General features: G+C 37.6%; 2 protein-coding genes across 2 annotated transcripts in view; both read right to left on the bottom strand.

The window, feature by feature from the left end:
- Nucleotides 1–600: 600 nt before the first annotated feature.
- On the bottom strand, nt 601–14,344 carry LOC120129889 (probable protein phosphatase methylesterase 1). The gene is made up of 7 exons (XM_039147284.1): nt 14,258–14,344; nt 3,852–3,946; nt 3,724–3,774; nt 1,633–1,713; nt 1,051–1,123; nt 889–966; nt 601–716 (listed from the first exon to the last, which is right to left on the bottom strand). The coding sequence occupies exons 1-7, from the start codon at nt 14,327–14,329 to the stop codon at nt 660–662; spliced, it is 507 nt and encodes a 168-aa protein (XP_039003215.1). The 5' UTR covers nt 14,330–14,344; the 3' UTR covers nt 601–659.
- A 419-nt stretch (nt 14,345–14,763) lies between these two features.
- LOC120129890 (protein phosphatase methylesterase 1-like) overlaps nt 14,764–20,584 on the bottom strand; it is a 31,990-nt gene continuing 26,169 nt past the window's right edge. Inside the window, exon 6 of the mRNA XM_039147285.1 lies at nt 14,764–14,830. Coding sequence (XP_039003216.1) covers nt 14,779–14,830 — 52 coding nt within the window. The 3' untranslated portion in view covers nt 14,764–14,778. The remainder of the gene's footprint in view (nt 14,831–20,584) is intronic.

Raw genomic sequence — 20,584 nt, forward strand, 5'->3', positions numbered from 1 at the left:
GCTTGATAGAAAGGAATTGATAAAAGTGAGATTAAGCAAGTAATTTTGGTGTGGTTATATTTGCATTCAGAGTGATTATTTATAAAAGGGGAGCAATTAAAATCCGAGTTTTCAGGCTCAGGTAATAATAGAGTACCAATAATTCAACGTGCATAATGAAAGGCGCAAATCATGATCTGCGCCTTTCATGCGTGTCAAAACCCCGCGCCATCCGCGCCTTCCCCTTACATGACACCAGCTCGGACAGAACTCGCGAAGACACAGATAACGATCTGTGCTTTATTGCTACCGATTCAAATCTTGTCCTTTTGACAGAAAGTTACAACAGTAGTGAGTCAGTGATGTGACATCATGTATACTCTTATATATGTACTAGTGATCATGTACAAGTCACCATTTTATTATCATTCACATACATGCATATATAAATGGAGGCTTCATATGATATATACGGGTACAATCAAGATTTTGTGGGGGGCGTATGTCAGTTATCCTAAATTTTAGAGGTTTAATTAACAATTTTAAAAGTTTTGTTAATAAGAATTTTTTTTAAAAAGACAAATCATAAAGGACATTAATGTAAGTATACATGTTTACTGCTCCTAGCTTGAAGTTTGAAGGCAGCCAAGGCCACAGAATGAACTGTCATGGCTGCTGTTTTATGGTTTTGGCTCGGCCTGTGCTTGTGCCGGCCGAGGCCGAGCAAGTCCAGGGATCTGCAGAACATATACATTCTAATTCAGCTATAAATAATTAAAAATAATATATAGAAAGAGATTTTGTGAACCATCCAAATCGATCAAGAACTATAAATGGTTAAAGACGGCTTAAAGTACAATTAGAGAACCTTCGCCCCAAACGATATATATTTGGAAATAAAATACAAACCTCGACTCCATGAGGACCAATGCGGTTGCGAGATATAAAATTGAGTATCAATGTAGCAAATTCATCAGGTACATCCTCCTACCAATTTATTATTCAAAAGTTTCAATTAAATATAAACAAATATGCTGAAAAGAACATCTGCGGAAATAAATCGATGCGAACCTGTATAGCATGCCCAGTATGTCTGACAACCACCATTTGAAACTTGCCTTGCATTTGACCTATTGTGAGTGCTCTATTACACAAAGTACAAAAAAAGGGAAACCAAAAGTTAACAAATTGTTGAACAATTGTAAAGAAAAATAATTGTAAATTTCTTGATCCTTGCCAATTCCATATTCTACATCCTTAAGAATCCATCACTTCAGTTACAATGGCATCTTCCACTGAAATGCCAAAGGACAAGAAAATTTTTATTCAATAATAATATCAAATCCCTCCGGCTCTAAGGGTGTCGGATACAGGTATGTTCAAAATTTTATTTTCAAACTTATGATAGTTGGAGGACCAAGCCTAAATATTCATGTCCAGTGGATATGACTCGAACAGAAGTGTACTATGCAAAATGAAGATTTGGACCAACATGAACCATTTTACCTCAAATATCGAAAATGATATAACAGTAGAAACCACTAGAAGTGCTGATCTATTTATGTTATTTGACAATAAAATATGTATCTAGAGGAAAACATCAAAGGTTTGTAAAATTAAATCGGTGTAGTATTAAAAATCCAATGAGGCTACCTGTCCAGTCTATCAGTGCCGGCTAATAGTAAGAGCTTTGGAACTGGAGAAGATAGAAATTTTTCTGAAAGGCCTTCATACCTGCAAGACAGTAGTTAAAAAAGACAGCAAAAAAACAGCACTATAAGAGTCGTGATCATCACATGAAAGAACTTAGCATCGGATGTTTAAAAACATGAAAGAATGAGTTATTAAGGTTGGCTGACATTATTCTGTAATAAGGAACTGTCTTTCTTTTATGAACCTTGGTAACGTTTAAGTTTGAACCAACTGATCCAACAAGCAAAAGTCGGATTTTTTCTCCCTTTCCTTTTCCTCTATCCTCACTCTTTAGAAAGATAGACGTAACAGTACTCCCCATGGGAATTATTTACAGATGATATATTCCTACTTTGATATGCTGCTAGGTTAGCTATATGTGTATAAATACATACATAAACTCATATACCAGGAAAACAAAATGCACAAGAAAAAAAAATAATAAAATCCTCTTAGGTTACATCAAAATAGTTGTTCAGGGAATAGTTGTGTAGCACACCTGAACGAAGACTCATCTATGAAAGTTGTGTATGATGTAAAGTTGTAAACCCTCTTTCCGCAACAATTTCAAAAGGTTTTTTCTATGATCATTATTTCACATTAATGCACAGGCAAGGCACTTATTATATTACTTTCCACCATTATTTTTCTATATTCTTATGAGTTCATTTTCTTGTAGCATGGAAGCAAAACAGAAAAACCTACAAATATCTTATTTACAAGTTCCAAGAAATTTTTGCATTTGGTTTCACCATAATTAAGATAATTCTGTAAATAATTTCAACAGGAGTCTCCAAGCCACAGTTCACAATGTTGTTCTTCGGAACCCCAACCAGCATATTTACGCTCATCATTAGAGTTGGTAAATGATCTCAACTAAATCAACTCCAACCTACCCAGAACCCGAATTAGCAGAAAAATTCAGGATCTGAGATAATTTGAATCCAAACCTGGACAGTACTATCCTATTGCAGAATAAAAGTGGCAAAATTTGATTCTAACCCCGAATGCCCAGCCAACTCATCCGACCATAGACTAAAGCAATTACTGAAACATACCAGAGAAGATAAAAAAATACATAACCTCAAATGATGCAAAGGTACAAAATATGAAATGATCTAAACAGGAAGAACCTAGACAAAACCGCCAAAAAGTGAACTTTTCTTGACAAGCAAAATTTTAACCGCTGATGGTAGACTGCCAAAATTTAAAAATAGTTATTACAATACAGAACAAGAAATGGTTCAGAACTAAGTTGTGAACAAATTATCATAGAAAAGGTTAGGATTTGGAAGGACAAAAAAATTTGATTGATAGTTTGATACATTGTGTAAGCTTCTAAAATACCCTTAGACTAAATCATACGAGTAAAAGAAAGAAAAGTACCAATCTTCAACTCTTCATCACAGGAAAACAAACAGGAAACTAAGCGTGTTCATATGAACATGTAAAGGATCAGTTCTCAGGCACACAATAAGTGGTAATGGTGGCAACTCATAAGAAGCCTGGAAAAATAAGACAGGACGCTTCATGCTCTACAACAACCCTAGACAAAGAAGAAAAGAGGAAAACTCTGCAAGCTATTTGCATGCTTTAACCATAAGCATAATTTCAAATCACTTGAAGTAGCTTCAACAAAATATATGCATACAAAAACTGATAACTCTTAAATAATGGGAAAATATAAATATTGAACAAACAAACCTGGCAAAATTACATTCCTGGAAGCAGTACTAAAATTTATCAACCACAAAATTGTACACAAGCAGGTATGTGAAGCACTGATTAGTAGCCAAGTCATTTACACTTTGCTTTGTACGGAGGATGGAAAATTTGTTAATTTAGTGGTTAAGTGACGGTAGGAAAGTGGTTAGGCATTTTAACCATCAGATTAAGAAGTTCTGTACCCTTACCACTTCCCATCCTTCCTAACAAGCAAAGCCTTACAATGATGGCTAAGGTTTCGGACCTTTCAGTTCAAATATACACAATGTCGTTAGACCTCATCAGTAGTAAACAACATAAAAATGTTAACAGCAAAACTTCACTCAACAGCCTCTCCAATATTGTTCAGTCTCTTCCAACCGTGCTCTGTGGACATAACTATGGGAAAAAGTAAAATTGTTTCTATTGGTATTGGAAATGTAACATTATATAGTTAACATGACAGAAATACTTACCATTTCTTTGAATCATCATACTTTAAAGTGGTTGGAATGGATACACGAGCAGAGTCAATATTTCTTAGAGAACCTCCTCTAATACTCCATTCAATCTGCATGCTAATTTGGCATTAGAACAATAATTTGAACAAGCTTGCATGAAGAAAATACAATTCAACTAAGTGCTCACTTTATGTGAGCTTGGCCCAGTCTGTTCGTATAGCAAGCAGTGCATTTTCTCTGTATTCTTTTTTTTTATAAGAGTTGAAGGCCTCATTAAAAAACCCCTTCATGATCAATGGATCTTTTTAGAAAAGTTCCTTGATCAGCGAAGGGGGAAAAGTTCCAAGCTATAAGAAAAGATTTTGCATTAGCATGAAAAACAGAACTAAGCTTCCAAAATTTCATAAACTTATTCCATAAGGACCACACTACCGAACAAGTAAAAAATAAATGCGAAGAAGACTCCTCAACCACCTTACACACAGGACATAAACCATCCTCAATGCCTTGAACCCCTCTTTTTATCAGTTCTTTCTTAACAGCCAACCTCTGAAGAACAATTTGCCACACTAAAGTTTCTGCTCTAGGGGGGTACCAAACCCCTCCAAACAATATTCTTCCAGAACTGAGCTTCTTCTGAACCTGTTTTACACCTTTTAAAGCAAGAGCTGACTGTAAAAATACCATCCCCACTACCTTTCCAAATCAATCCATCACTTTGACATAATGCTCATCAAATTACACCATTGTTCAAGCTCCCAATCATTTAAGTTCCTTCTCACTTTGACATCCCAAATCCAGCCCAAAGTATGAAAATCACCAAACTCACATAACTTACCTGTTTTATTAGTAGAAATCAAAAACAATCTGGGGAAGAGAACCTGGAGCGAACAATCCGCAACCCAACTATCTTGCCAAAAATGAATTAACTTACCATCACAAACATGAAAACTGCACAAATTTCGAAAGTTGGAACCGAAGTCATCTTTGAAATGGTTGTTAACCACTGTTTTCCAAAGCCAATAAGCTTGAGGTGAAATCTTTCTATCAAACAATAAGACTGATGAATCAATGTTGTACTTGCTACAAATGAAATTCCTCCACACAGAACCTCTCTCATTTGCAAACCTCCAAGACCATTTCCCTAGTAGTGCTCTATTCATGCTCGTAAGATTTCGAATTCCCAAACCTCCCTCATTCTTTGATTTACACATTTCTGCCCATTTAACCCAGTGAATCTTTTTAATACCATTACTACCTCCCCATAAAAATTAGGCATAACTGAATTGAGAGACTTGAGAATTGATGCTAGAATTTTAAACATTGACAGAAAAAAAGTGGGCAGTGAGCTTAGGACAGATTTTACCAAAACATATCTCCCTGCTAATGATAGATTATAAGCCTTCCACCCTGCAAGTTTTGATTGAAAATTCTGGACCACCAGATTCCAAATAAGAGAAGAATTTCTAGAAGCACCTAGTGGAAGGCCTAAATAATTAGAAGGAAAACTTCCTACTGCACAGCCTATCGAATCTGCCCAACTTTGAACCTCTTCTTAAGATGTGTTAATTACGAACAATTTGGTTTTCTTGAGATTTAATTGAAGGCCTGACATAACCTCAAATACTCTAAGAACTCTCTTAACATTCAAAATCTGTGTCTTCGAAGCTCCACAAAAAATAATTAGATCATCGACAAACTGTAAGTGAGTTAAGTTAAAGGACCCTTCCTCCTTGCCAATTACCATCCCAGAAAATAATCCCTCCGAAACTGCCCTGAGAATTAATAAGTTCAGCAGTTCCCCTACTAAATTAAATAATAATGGTGATAGAGAACAACCCTGTCGAAGACCCTTTGCTAGTGGGAACTCCTCCGATGGAACCCCATTGACTAGCACCGAAACTGAAGCTGTAGTAACACACCTCCTGATCCAACTGATCCAAGTAGAGCCGAAACCCATATTTTCCATCACATTGAACAGAATAGTAACAAAGCTTCGGGACCGGACGGATTGAATTTTGGTTTCTTCAAAAGGTTTTGGCTTGTGCTAAAGGATAACATTATGGATTTTTTTCACAAATTCTCTTTGGGGAAAGAATGGGATCATGGTATTAACCATACCTTTACACCCTATTCTAAAGGGACTAATGGGTGCCTTGATGATTTTAGACCCATAAGCTTAGTGGGAGGAGTTTACAAAATTTTAACCAAGTGTCTTTCAAGGAGGCTTAGAAGTTGTATAGGAGATATCATAAGCTCGACTCATTTTTCATACCCGGTTGACAGATTTTGGATTGTTCTCTAATTGCAAATGAGGGTATAGATTATTGGAGAAAGAAAGGGCTAAAGGGTTGTGTATTTAAAGTTGATTTCAAAAAGGCTTACGATACTGTTGATTAGCCTATTTTGAAAAAATAGGATTCAGCTCTACTTGGATTAGTTTCGACAGATTTTGGATTGTTCTCTAATTGCAAATGAGGGTATAGATTATTGGAGAAAGAAAGGGCTAAAGGGTTGTGTATTTAAAGTTGATTTCAAAAAGGCTTACGATACTGTTGATTAGCCTATTTTGTTCAAGGTAATGGAAAAAATAGGATTCAGCTCTACTTGGATTAGTTGGATTAGGAGGTGTGTTACTAGCTTCGATTTCGATGTTGGTTAATGGGGTTCCAACGGAGGAGTTTCCAATGGCAAAGGGGCTAAGACAGGGTTGTTCTCTCTCTCCCTTATTATTTAATCTAGTAGGGGAATTGTTGAATTTACTAATCCTAAGGGCGTTGCAGAGGGATTATTTTCTGGTTTGAAAGTTGGTAAGGAGGAAGGGTCTTTTAATCTTACACACTTACAATTTGCGGATGATTTAATCATTTTTTGTGGGGCTTCGAAGATGCAGATTATGAATGTGAAAAGAGTGCTTAGAGTGTTTGAGGTTATGTCAGGGTTACAGCTAAATCTCAAGAAGAGCAGACTGTTTGGAGTAAATATATCTCTAGAGGAGGTTCAAACTTGGGCAGATTCCATTGGCTGTGCGGTGGGTAGTTTTCCCTCTAATTATCTAGGCTTGCCTCTAGGTGCAACAAAGAATTCCTCAGTTATTTGGGAACCGGTGGTGCAAAATTTTCATTCAAAATTAGCAGGTTGGAAGGCAGCGACTTTATCACTATCTTGAAGAATGGTTTTGATTAAATCTGTCTTATGCTCACCGCCCACATATTTTATGTCAATGTTTAAGATTCCAGCTTCAATCCTTAAGGCCCTCAATTCTATTATGTCTAATTTTCTATGGGGAGGTGGCAATGGTAAGAAGAAAATTCAATGGGTTAAATGGGCTGAAGTGTGTAAACCTAAGAATGAGGGAGGGTTGGGAGTACGTAATTTGAATTTCATGAACAGAGCTTTACTAGGGAAATGGTCCTGGAGATTTGCAAACGAGAGGAATTCTGTTTGGAGGAGATTTATTTGTTCTAAATACAGTTTTGATTCCTCTAGGTTATTGTTTGACAGTAAACTCCTAGCTTGTACTTCTTGGCAGTCGAGATCAGTGGTTAATAATTATATCAAGCAAGATCCATTTGGTTCTAATTTTCGTTCCTTATGTATCTTTCAAGTTGGCAATGGAAGGCACATTCAATTTTGGCAGGACGTTTGGGCAACAGATTATCCGTTACAGGTCCTTTTTCCAAGATTGTTCTTGATTGCTACTAATAAATCAAGAAAACTATGTGAGTTTGGAGATTTTCATCCATCGGTCTGGATTTGGGATGTTCAAGTTAGAAGAAATTTAAAGGATTGGGAGATAGAACAATGGTGTAACTTGATGAGTACTATTTCTTTTGTTTCTTTGTCTAAAGAATCCAGTGATGCCTTGATTTGGAAAGACAGTGGGGATGGTATGTTTTCAGTCAGTTCTTGTGTTAAGAAGTGTGTTACTGGTTCTGAAGAGGTTCAATTCTGGATGAAGGTTTTTTGGAGAGGATTACTACCACCAAGAGTTGAAACATTATTGTGGCAAATTGTGCAGCAAAAGCTTGTTGTTAAAACAGAATTGGTAAGAAGAGGAGTTCAAGGAATTGATGATGTTTTATGTCCTCTTTGTAAACAGTTTGAAGAGTCTTCCTCACATTTATTCTTTTCTTGTTCGGTTGTGTGGGCATTATGGAATAAATTTTTAAAATTGTGGAGTTTTAGTTATGTTCTTCATGAAGATGCTAAAACTTTTCTATTAGGTTGGGAAGAGTTGAAGCCAAATTCTGCTATATGGTCATTCATTCCTGGGGTTGTTATTTGGACCATTTGGAAAACCAGAAATTTTATTGTTTTTGAAGGGGGAAAGTTGGATCAGATTGAATTATTCTTTTTAGCAAGAGTCGAGCTTGCATCTTGGTTCCTAGCTAAGTATAAGGATATCTCTATTCCTAAAAACTCGTTAATTTCAAAACCTTCATTAGGGGATTTTCATTCGTCCTACAACTTCCTGAAGTCTTCTATTATTCCCTGGTGTACTCCTCCTATAGGCTTCATTAAACTGAATGTGGATGCTGCCACTAGTAGTGATTGGAAGAAAAGTGGATTGGGAGGCATTTTAAGGGATCATCTTGGTGCAATATTAGGAACTTTTCAGGAGTCAGAGGGTCCGAGTCCTCCAACTTTGAAAGAACTCAAGGCTATTCAAAGGGGACTTGTTTTCGTCTCATCTATCCAAGGGAGGGAAAAATTTCGATTGATTGTAGAGAGTGACAGTAGGGTTGCAGTGGACTGGATTATTAAAGTTGATTCTTGTCCAGCTGTGTATGCTTTTATTGTAAAAGATATAGTTGTAAAACTTAGGTTTTGTGGGGGAATTGTTAGATGGATATGGAAGTTGATGCCTTAGCAAAGGCTGGTATAGGCTGAATTTTATGTATTTTGATTTTTCGAGTGGCTACTTGTAAGGGTTATTGGGTTTTCTTTCTCTAGGTTGTAATTCCTACTTTATTTAATAAAGTTCTAAGGCACTCTTTTCCATTTTCTGCTGATTAAGGAGTTTACACATAAACTCCATTAATCAAGAAGGTGGTTTTTAATGAGGCTTTCAAATCTTATAAAAAAAAGTATCATAGGCCTTCTTAAAATCAACTTTTAGAAAACAACCCTTAAACCCTTTCTACCTACAATAATCAATTCCCTCGTTAGCAATGAGTGAACAATCCAAAATTTGTCGACCGGAATAAAAGCAAATTGAGTCGGACTAATGATATCTGTAATGCAACTTCTCAACCTCCTGGATAAACACTTGGATAAAATCTTGTAAACTCCTCCCACTAAGCTTATCGGTCTATAATCATCAAGACACCCGATGTTAGGACCCTTAGGAATAAGGGTGATAAATGTATGATTAATACCATGTTCCCACTTTTTCCCAAAATCAAGTTGTGGAAGAAATCCATAATGTTTTCCTTTAGGATAGACCAAAATCTTTTGAAAAATCCCAAGTTAAAACCATCAGGACCCGGAGTTTTATTACTATCGCAAGACTTTAAAGTCTCCCAAACTTCCTCCTTGGAAAATTCCTTCTCTAGAAAAGAGCTTTGGTCCAAAGAAATTCTAGAAAAATTCAGCCCTATATCTTCAATCTTTAACAATGGCCTTGATGACAATAGGGTCATGAACAAAATTCCCTTCGACTTTTAGAGCATTCATCGTGTTTTGTTTCCTCCTAATTGTAGCACACGTGTGAAAGAATCTGGTGTTACGATCCCCATCCTTAATCCACTTAGTTCTTGACTTTGATACCAAATCTGCTCTTCAATTCTGTGTAGTCTCCATAACTCTGATCGACAGGAGTTTAATTCCTCTACTATCCCCTGAAAGGAACTGTCTGCACCTTCTGAACATCCTCCTCAAGCTTTTGAATTTTCTTTTCTAAATCAGAAATTGAAGCTCCAGAAACTGTTTTTTCGTCCCAGTCCATTTCTTGATGGCTAATTTAGAAGACTTCAAAATACTCAAAATTCCAACTTTTCTCCTAGTCTTTTTGCAATCTGATATTGAAAAACTAACCAAATCCTCAAAACCATCTTCCTCCATCAAATAATTGAAAATTCTAAAAGGTTTTTACACCAATTTGTACCTCCATTTTCTAGAAGTATAGCGTTGTGATCTGAAATAGACTTGGGAATTAAAGACTGAACAATATCCGGAAAAGTAGCCAAAAATTAACCATCCACCAAGAACCTATCCAACCTAACAAAAGTGGGAACATCCTGATTATTACACCAAGTTAACGAACCCCTTGTTAACGGCAGATCAATTAAACCCGAGGACTGAATAAACCGACTAAAAATTCCCATAGAAAATCTGTTCTGAGCCTTTCCCACCTTCTCATCTTCACACAAATAGACATTAAAATCCCCCTACACAAACCGACATATTCTGACCAGAAATGAACAAGTTGAGTTCTTCAAAAAAACTTTCTTTCTCATCCTCCACAGAAGGCCCATAAACATTAATGAGAACACTTCTAAACTGAATAGAACGAAACTTGCCAATAATAGCAATGAATCTTCTAATAATACATTGGTTTTCCAACTCAAACACATTATCATCCCAGCAACATAATAACCCCCTGAAGAACCTACTGTCAACGATTCAATAACACCTTGAAAGATATTCAGTCCGTTTCTTCTTAAAAAAGACCTCAGAGTCTTCTCGGATTTAGTCTCTTGTAGCCATAGAAATGAAGGATTAGTGTTGGAGACTAACCTATGAACCGCTCTCTGTTTTTCTTTTCTACCCAAACCCCTAACATTCCAAGAAACAATAGATAATTTTTCCTTCATAACTGATGAATTATAACACCAAAACTCCCATAAGGCTCCTCAATTGGCCACATCTAAGCCTTTCTCTAAATTAATAATTTTCTTCAGAAAGGTTTCCTTCCCCTGCTTAAAAGAAACCCCTAATACCTGACAAACACGCCAAGTAGCAGCTGTTTCCTCCAGGAGGTCCGAGAAAGCCATAGAAGAAGCTGTAAAAATATTTACTTTTTCTAAAGCTTCCCTAAACAAAATTCTTTTTATTCTTCTCCTTGAAATGCCATCATTAACATTAGAACATAGTCTTTCTGGAAGACAACCTACAGGGTCCCCATCCAAACTTCTAGAACTAGCTCTACTGGTTGAAATTGGTTCCTCACTGCCATTGCCACCTTGAGAATTAAGATCTGCACTAAAGAAAACTGTTAAACTAGAGTGGTGGGCTGATCTCGAACCCTCTGTGAAGCTAAAACAACCTCTCTAGAAGGAATTTCATTCTGATTATTCCCAAACCAGTAATTTCTTTCTCTAGATCTGCTATAAAATCTTCTATAGCTGGCCATTCTCCTCTCTATAAGGACACTTAATGAAGAAAACGAGCTACTATGCCGAATCAAAGATCTAACTCTAGAAAGATTGAGGAAATTCAAACTAGGAGTAGATAATAATAAAAAGGAGTTATTAGCCACAACATCATTACAGCCATCTTGATTCACAATCTTCCTCCTTTCACGTAAGATATTGGGTTGAGGCAAAAATCTGCCAGAATTAACTCTCCCCACTCCACTTAGGGATAAAAGCAGGTCCAGAAGGAATAAATTCCTTAAATGGTGAAAAATCCACCCCATTAACATTTGATTTAGCATTATCCTCCAGTTCTATACTTTCCCTCAAACCCAGACCCATGTAGTTCACATATAACGTAATTTTGTTTTTAAGAAAAGCTGACGGCCCACTATTAAGAAAATCTTCATTTGACTTTATCAATGCAACTTGTCCCCCATTACCTCCATCCCTACCACTTTTCTGACCACTATTTAGCCACGATAAAACATTAAGACTGGATTCCTCTGACAATTCCTGGTTAGTGGCAGCTGCCAGCTCAGGACACTGCCCATCCCCCTCCACTGACACCTCCTGCGAACCCGAGTGGACTACCTGCTTCGCCTGAACACCCCCTCTGCTCCAGTTTGAGGAACTCTCCTCCCATGGAACCTCTGAAACATTATCATCAAACGAACCTAGAACCTCAGGGAAATAATCTACAGCACATTCAACCTTAATCTTAATGAAGAACTTCCTCCCATACATATTGACAGAAATAATCCCAGGAATATCAAAAGGACTGGCCACCCTGAGAAGCATCTGAGCCACTCTGCAGTCCACTCTGTGGACAGCTTCATCTTGAATCTTCACTAACTTACCCCATCTGAAAGCCAAACTAGAAAAGAAAGGAACCGACCAGCAATTTAATGGAACACCTATCATTGAAATCGCACAAAAAGGAAGGGGAATACCTCCCTCATCCAAGACAGGTTCCAATCTTTCAAACAAAAATAACGCTTCCCATCTTTCCTCCAACGCCTTCCTTCTCTCCTCCACCGAATGGAAAACTACCAAACAAGCATTCTTAGCAAAGCCCCACTTAACCACCTTAACATTAATGCCATCGTTCCTCAAAGCTTTCTGCAAAAACTCCACTTCAAAGGAAGATTTACAAATCCCAGTAAGGGATGATTTCAACCAGCCCTTATCTTCCACCGGGATAAAGATATCCAAAGAATTATCCAGCTCCTTTTTACTATAACCACCCTTAGGATCAATGCTCACTCCAACCACTGTATCTTTATAGGACCTACCATCATGGAACCTCTTCAACATCTCGGTCTTCCTTATCCCAACAGCTAAAGAAGGCAACTTACTAGGCTTAACCCCTCCTTTGTTCACGCTTTTTGAAACCTCAACTCTGTCTTCTTTCTGCATCCTCTTCCCGGCGAGTTTGACATGCTTCGCTACTGATACAGAGATCCTCCTTCCATCGATCGAAGCGTTGTTCATCTTCTCCACCGCAATACACAGATCCTCCTTGCTTGCGAAACGGACAAACGCAAACGTACTATCCTTGTATTTCAGTCTGTTATTAAAAAATGGAATGAGCACCCTGCTGACTTCACCATAATGACTAAAACGAACCCATAAATCACTGCGACGCACTCTCCTACTAAGGTTATCAACAAAAGCAGACCAAGAAACTGCTGTATTGCAATTCGAGAACTCTCTCTCTCTCTCTCGCTCTCTCACACACTCTCCCATTTCGCTTAAAAAATTGTTATAGAAACTTCCCTTGACGTAACCTGGAAGGTTTATATGGATATTTTTGGATCCTAGTTGAAGTGAAGAAGAACTTGGGAATTATTTGTACCTAAAATCAACTTACCAAAACTCTTTGGGACATAAAACTAGAATTTCATACGTGCAAACTTGCTTATTCTTTGCTCTCGAGGGGGTAATTGTATGAACAGTATTTTCTCTGTATTCTCAACAACCAGCCTTCTAAAGTAAATTCAGTTTGGTCCAAAGGGTTTCCCTTTTTCTGTTAAAGTTAAGTAACTGCACTCGGTTGTTAATGCTTAATGTACCACAATAACTAGAAGTTTCTCCTAGCACTAAAAACCAACAATGATTTTAACTTGGAACCTTTTTGAGAGCATGAGAACCTATATTTCTCTACCATTGATCAATTCTATTCATTTTCACATTTTCTTCTAATATAGTTCTTCAATAGTACTGCAAGTTAGCAGTTGTTATCTGCTGAGTCACCTGTATAAGCACAAGCAGGCCACTATTCGATTCATCCCCTCAAGATAGAATTCCAATAACTTCTCTAGCGCTGTTCACTAATTGTTTAACTTTCTTATAATCATACTAAATAATCCACAATCCTATATCCCATGTATTAGAAGTTTTGAAGAAGTCTGGTGCCAGGACATTATTACTGAAAATCAGTTAGGTGGACAGTCACCACAGCAACACTGGAATTTTTAATCAATAAATAAATATAAAATATTCCTAGTCAAATTCCTGTTATCTTTTATGAGTCTTTATATAGCTTGTGTGGATGTCGCACAAAAATCTCAATACAGTATGTGATTGGAGATAGTTGAACCATTCTAGAACCCTTACGTTAATCTGCAATCATGATACTACTTGAGGAGAAAATGATTAATTGTATTTGGCCTGGTACACTTCGACAAGCTGGGTAGGAAAGAGCAACAAACCCAGATGATACTCAGCCAGGTCATAGCCCCCATCATACTTTTCAACAGTGAATTCAGAATTCCTACTGTTTTACACTTCCAATGGTTTGTCAAACCCTTGTCTAGTGACACTGTCATGAATTCATGATGGACCACTACTTGGTTAAATGCCTTACTTTTATCAACAAATTTATAACTTCAGGAATTACAAAAAATATTGTTTAGTAGATTATAGTTAAATTTAACGTGCTTATATATTCACCCAAATTACACATAAGCTTGAAACACAGTACATTTAATCACATCAAAGAGAGATGACATACACATGAATAAAAGAAAATGTCATTCATAAGATAAGAAATGTGTTTACCGCTTTCTCAATACTGGGAAAATGTTGCATTCTGCCTGAGAGGATTTTATGCATGTGAACTAGTGATGCCATTGCTGTCCCCTGAGGCATGGATGTTTGCTTTTGCTACATTGCTGTTCTAGAATCAAACAATTAAAAGATAATTTCAAGCAGCTTTTCGGGGCACCAACCTCTACAACATCCACAACCACCAAACCGGCTAAACTATGCAGTGTTTTCTTTGCAGCAATGTGAACAGAGACTGATCCCCCCATGCTACATATCAATGGCATAAGGTGATAATGAGAAATTTAATCACTTAGCATTTTTCCCATTTCATTCTTTACAAGAAACATACAAAGTTTAACTGGTCCATTTTTTCTAACTTGATAATTTGAACTAAATCACCGAAGGACCAGTAGTCATCTTATTGAAACGTGCCTTTGAAAAGTAGAGTGCATTACCAATTGAATAGTTATTAAAAATAATTCATCTCAAAGTGCAGAGTTAAATTGCCAGCTTGGATAATTCAGATTTCTGAATTAATTGACAAAAGCTAACATTTCCAAGAAACAATCTAGAAACCTCTTCATTCTTCAAATCCCATGATTCCAAATTATAGGATTGTCAAAAGAACAAACAATTTTTTATTAGAGCTAATCATACATGTACATTGTGGATGGTATCAAATTAGGAAAAAAGACTAAAGAAAAGCCATGGTGAGAGAGAGCGTCTTAGGAAGTCCGTCTTCCGGCGAGGATTGGACGGTGTTTGTAGATAATCTTAGCAAGAGAGTCACTTGAGAACATTAAAGGATATTTTTAGTCAACAGGGTAGTGTTATGAGAGTTTACATCCCGAATAGGTCTAACAAGCCAAATTATAGAGATCATACGTTTGTGTTCGTTCAGTTTGCGAAGGAGGATGAAATGAAGAAGGCGATTGAGAATGTTAATGGTATTTGGATTGATAGGAAGAAAGTTTCGGTATGTGTAGCTAAATATCGGAGGCAGAAGCACATGCAAGTAGTTGGAAGAAAGTCCAGAAAAGATGAAGATAAGTTGAGTGAGGGAGCGAACTGGAGGAGTAGAGTTGGATCTCAGTCTTTCAGTCGTTTGAGGGATGAAAGGTCATATAAGGATGCTTTAGTCTCGTCTGATGGGATGAGGAAAGGTCCGGTGGAGGAAAAGATTAGGGTGGGTCACCCTTGTAAAGATGTTGTAATGAGAAATCTTTGGGAGATGCATATTCCCTCAGATGAATGGGATTGGGTGAAGAGATCATTGACTAGGATTATCAAACCATACTTTGATTTGGAGTTAGTGTTGAAGGGATTGGCAAGCGATGGGATCAAGGTTAAGGGAGCTAAGTGGGGTTATGCGTGAAACTCTTGCATATTAACCTTTGATTCGGTGGAAGATTTTAAAGAGGCGTGGTCGAGCAGATTAGAGGAATTATCCTTCTGGTTTGATTGGATTGATTCTCTTGTGAATGATGATGGGGTATCGATGGCGTTTTGTTCGGTTGAGTTAGTTGAAATCCCCTTATTATGCTGGAATGTCTCTTTTATAGAGAAACTTGTCTCAAGGTGGGGGAAGCTAGTCTGTATCAACGATTCGACGGTGCAAAGAGACGAAATGGTGGTGGCAAGGGCCTTGCTGAGGGTGGCCAGTCCCTTTGATATACAGGAGTCTATTATTGTGGGCTCGTATGGGAGATCTTTCAAGGTCAAAATTAATGTGGGGTCGGTTTATATAAAACAGGAAAGTTTCTTAGTAGGAAACTCAACGGTGGCCGGCGAGGATATGTTCAGAGATGATGAAGTTTCAGAGGAGGAAGAAGAAGGTGCTCTGATGGGGTTGGTAGACCAAACTTACCAGCTGTGGATACTAGGGACAGTGTTGACAGATGGTTAGTAGGGGATGTGAGTACAGCTGTATCAGGCGGCAAAGGGGGTCAGAATTTAATGTGGCAGGAGGGAGAAGGTCAACATAGTGGACTAAAGATGTCAGACTGTCCAGCAGAGGATTTGAATTTGAGAGGGAATTATCAAGGTATTGGGATTAGGTGTAATTTTTCCAATGAAAGTGATAAAGCCCAATCAGAGGACTTGAGTGAGCCCATTAGACTATCAACTGCTGGGCCAGTTGTCATTTTAAATCGACTGGACTGTGGTAGACTTATAGAATCTCGGGTGGAGGAACTAGGAGACTCACAGAAAAAGGTGATGGACGAATCAAATAGGCAGGATCAGGATATAGCTTCGTCTGAATCCAACTCAAATTTGCTTGTTGGTGGAATTAACGTCAGTATACAGGCTAAGTTTACAAATGAGGATATGGTAGAGGAAAGATTAATTCGGGAGAAGGAAGTTGGTAGTGCATAAGGAACAGAGGTGGAAAGGGTTGAAATTCCAATGCTATTGGCTGGTAATCAGGGGCGCAGTATCAACAAGGAGTCTATTTCTTATGGTTTAAAAAGTGGTTTTCTTAAGAACAATATGTTAAGGATTGCTCCAACTTGGTATGGTAGTTCTTGTTCGGAGGGTGAAGTTTCATTTTGTTTCCATGATCGAATTTATGAAAGACTAGATAGAGGTCTGGATAGGGAAAATATGGATCAAAACAGTGATAATTCTGTGTCCCCGCACAAATCTGTCGAAGCAAGATTGGAAGCTGCTGCTACTAGGGATGTGTGTGATATGTTGGGAATCTCTTTCAAAGGGGGTAATCATGTTTTGGAGGAGGAGATCTTGAAGATGGAGCTAAAAGGGCCTCTTAGAAGCTCTTGACTGATTTTTATAAGATGGTAAAGGTTTGGTACTATTGTTAATTATGTCACAAATCAAATTGATTTCATGGAACGTTAGGGGGCTTGGTAGAAAGGAAAAATCAAGAGCAGTGGCAAGATTAGTTTCAAAAATCAAAGTGATGATTATGTTTCTTCAGGAAACTAAGTTGAATAAATGCCAAAAGGGATTGTTGAGGAAGTTAGGGGGTAACTTCTTCAAAGGTTTTAGTTTTCAACCGGCTACTGGTTCTGCAGGGGGCTTAATATGTTTGTGGAATGAAAATATGTTTGAAGTAAGCAGTGATTTTAAACACAATAGATTCATTGCGATATCAGGAAAGGTTAAGAGTCTCAACTTTAATTATGTTGTTATTAATGTGTATGGACCGTCGGTTGAGGCTGATAAAGAGGAATTTTTAAGAGAGCTTATGTGTTTTATACAACAGCTTGATTTGCATGTATGCCTAGGAGGGGATTTCAACGCTTATCTTGATCCCGAGGAGAAGATTGGAGTTGCTTAGAATTGGCATTCAGTGGAGTTATTCTCCAACTTTGTCCTAAATTTAAACCTTATGGATCTACCTTTAGTTGGAGGGAGATTTACTTGGTGCAATAATAGAGAAGCTCCCACGTGGATTAGATTAGATCGTTTTCTATTAAGTGATGCATTTTTTCAAGTATTTCCAAAAGTTATCCAGAAAGTGTTGCCAAAATCTTTATCTGATCATAATCCTATACTACTTGAAGAAGATCTCAAAAATTGGGGCCCCAAACCTTTCCGGTTTTTTAACTACTTACTAGAGGATGGGTTTAATGGGTGGTTCAAAATGTTGTGCATGATCTAAAAAGGGAGAATGCCCGAAGGGGTATGCTGAGTATTCTTCAGGGAACAAAGAAAGCGATTAAAATGTGGCCAAATAGTAACAATATGGGAATTTCAGAACAGATATCAGAGCTGGAAACAGGAAAATGACTTGGAATTAAAGTCTCAGGGTAGGGGAATTTCTGCACAAGAATGGGGTCAACTATTATCTTGGAGGAATGATTTGTGGAGTTTGCATAGGAAGGAGGAGAGTATTTAGTTCCAAAAATCACGTCTTAAATGGATTAAGGAATGGGATAGAAATACCATATTCTATCACATATGTGCTCTTAATAGGAATAGAATGAATGTTATTTCGTCTTTGAAAGTGGCTGGGATAGATATCTCTGATCCTACTCTGATTAGATCAGCTATCTTTGATTTTTTTAAAGTCAATTACAATGAGAAAACTTCTCTGGAGGTGGATGAATGTAATCTGAATTTCGTAAAATTGACAGAGGAACAAAAGACTGGGTTAGGGCTGATTTTTCTGAACAGGAAATGTGGGATGCTGTCTTTAAGTCGGACAGTGCTAAGGCACTTGGTCCAGATGGGTTTACAATGGGTTTTTTTAAAAAATTCTGGACTATATTAAAGGACCAGATCATGCAGTTTGTTCAAGATTTTCACAGAGGGAAAAAATGGGGAAAAGGAGTGAATCATTCCTTTATTACTTTAATTCCCAAGAAGGTGAATCCTCAAGGAATTGAGGATTTCAGACCTATTAGTCTTGTTGCCAGTCTTTACAAGATTATTTCTAAAGTACTCTCCAAAAGACTTGTCTCTGTTATTAATGGTTTAGTAAGCCCTTCACAGTTCGCATTTATTCCGGGTAGACAATTGCTAGATTGTGCTCTTTTGGCAAATGAAGGCATTGAATATTGGAGAAAACTAGGGAGAAAAGGAGTTGTCATTAAAGCTGATTTCCGTAGGGCCTATGATTCGGTTGAGTGGCCTATCTTATTCAGAATTGTGAAGGTTATGGGTTTTGGGGAAAAATGGATCTCATGAATTAAATAATGTGTTTCTTCTGCCTCTATTTCGGTGTTAGTTAATGGTTCACCTACTGAGGAATTTAATATTAGCAAAGGGCTGAGACAAGGGTGCAGTCTATCCCCTCTCCTGTTCAATTTAGTGGGGGATTATTAAATCTTATGTTGATTAAGGCTGTTAATATAGGTCTGTTTCAAGGGTTCAGTATTGGTAGGATTGGTAATTCCTTTCAGTTGTCACACCTACAGTTTGCAGATGATTTAATCCTTTTTTGCAGAGATACTCCAATGCAAATTCTAAATATTAGAAGAGTATTGAGGGTTTTCGGTGCTATGTCTGGGTTACACTTAAACTTGTCTAAGTGTTCATTATTTGGGGTTAATATGGAAGCTGACAGAGTTAAAGATTGGGCTATGAAAGCGAGCTGTGGGTGGGGTCTTTTCCAATGTCTTATCTTGGTTTACCGATTGGAACTAGGAAAAATTCAGAGGGTATGTGGGAACTGGTTGTCCAGAATTTTAATAAGAGATTAGTTGGGTGGAAAGCTAAATCGTTGTCGCTAGCGGGCAGACTTGTTTTGGTTAAATCCGTATTATCATCCTTGCCAATCTTTTTTCTATCTATTTTCAAGATCCCTCTAAAAGTGACTCAGAAGTTGAACTCGTTGATGGCTAACTTCCTTTGGGGTGAAGATCTTGATAAAAAACGAATTCACTGGGTGAATTGGAAATCGGTTAGTAAACCAATCGAAGAGGGTGGTCTGGGAATTCTTGACTTAAGGTTGATTAATAGGGTCCTACTTGGGAAATGGGTTTGGAAATTTGCTAATGAAAAATATAGTGTGTGGAAGAATATGATTTGTTGCAAAAACAATGTTAGCAGTATGTCTCTTTCAATTTCAAATGCGGCTTCACCTTTAGACTCTTGGATATGGAGAGGTATCCTCAGTAACTATGCTAAGAATGATCAGATTGGTGATTGCTTGAGACAGAATTCAAAGATGAATTTGGGAAATGGTCGGTCGATTGCTTTTTGGAGTGATGTTTGGATTACTAATATGCCTTTAAAAAACCATTTCCCCAGAATATTTGCTTTGTCGACGAATAAATGGGGGATGGTTTTTGAGTTTGGGGAGTATGAAGATGATGTCTGGGTTTGGAACATTCAACTTAGAAGAAATTTGTGTGATTGGGAATTAGACCAGTGGATCGCTTTAATGACATTGATCGACAAAATTTCGCTGGAACGATCTATGGATGACTTCATGGGATGGTCAGGGAAGGAGGATGGCATGTTTTCGGTTAAATCCTGTAGACAGTCGTTACAAGGTAGGTCGGAAGAGAGTTATGAGTGGAAGAAGTGGGTTTGGGATGGTAGGTCAAAATTTCGCTAGAGTACAGTCGGATGTTTTGTATACATTATGTCTTTCTCAGGATGAGTCTATTGCACACTTATTCCTATCGTGCACGGCTGCCTCGGATTTGTGGAGCAAATTCCTAAGGTTATGGAATATCTCTTCGGTGTTGCCTCAAGACCCTTCTGCTATTCTGTGCTCGTGGTCGAACCTATGTCATAATTCACTTATTTGGAGGTTTATTCCGGCTGTCATCTTCTAGTCTATTTGGAAGGCAAGAAATTTGGTTGTTTTTGAAAACGGCAAGTGTGACTCTAATATTCTATTCTTTATCACTAAATTTAGATTGG

This window comes from Hibiscus syriacus, unplaced genomic scaffold (genome assembly GCF_006381635.1).
Source record: "Hibiscus syriacus cultivar Baekdansim isolate YM2019G1 unplaced genomic scaffold, ASM638163v2 tig00110505_pilon, whole genome shotgun sequence".
NCBI classification, from domain to species: domain Eukaryota; kingdom Viridiplantae; phylum Streptophyta; class Magnoliopsida; order Malvales; family Malvaceae; genus Hibiscus; species Hibiscus syriacus.

Excerpts from the sequence above, each read along its gene's own strand:
- LOC120129889 (XM_039147284.1), bottom strand. The coding sequence starts at position 14,329 with ATGGCATCACTAGTTCACATGCATAAAATCCTCTCAGGCAGAATGCAA. Across the intron at positions 3,775-3,851 it reads TATGATGATTCAAAGAAATG|TTATGTCCACAGAGCACGGT; the intron begins GTAAGTATTTCT and ends TTTTTCCCATAG. Across the intron at positions 717-888 it reads TTGGTCCTCATGGAGTCGAG|ATCCCTGGACTTGCTCGGCC; the intron begins GTTTGTATTTTA and ends TATGTTCTGCAG.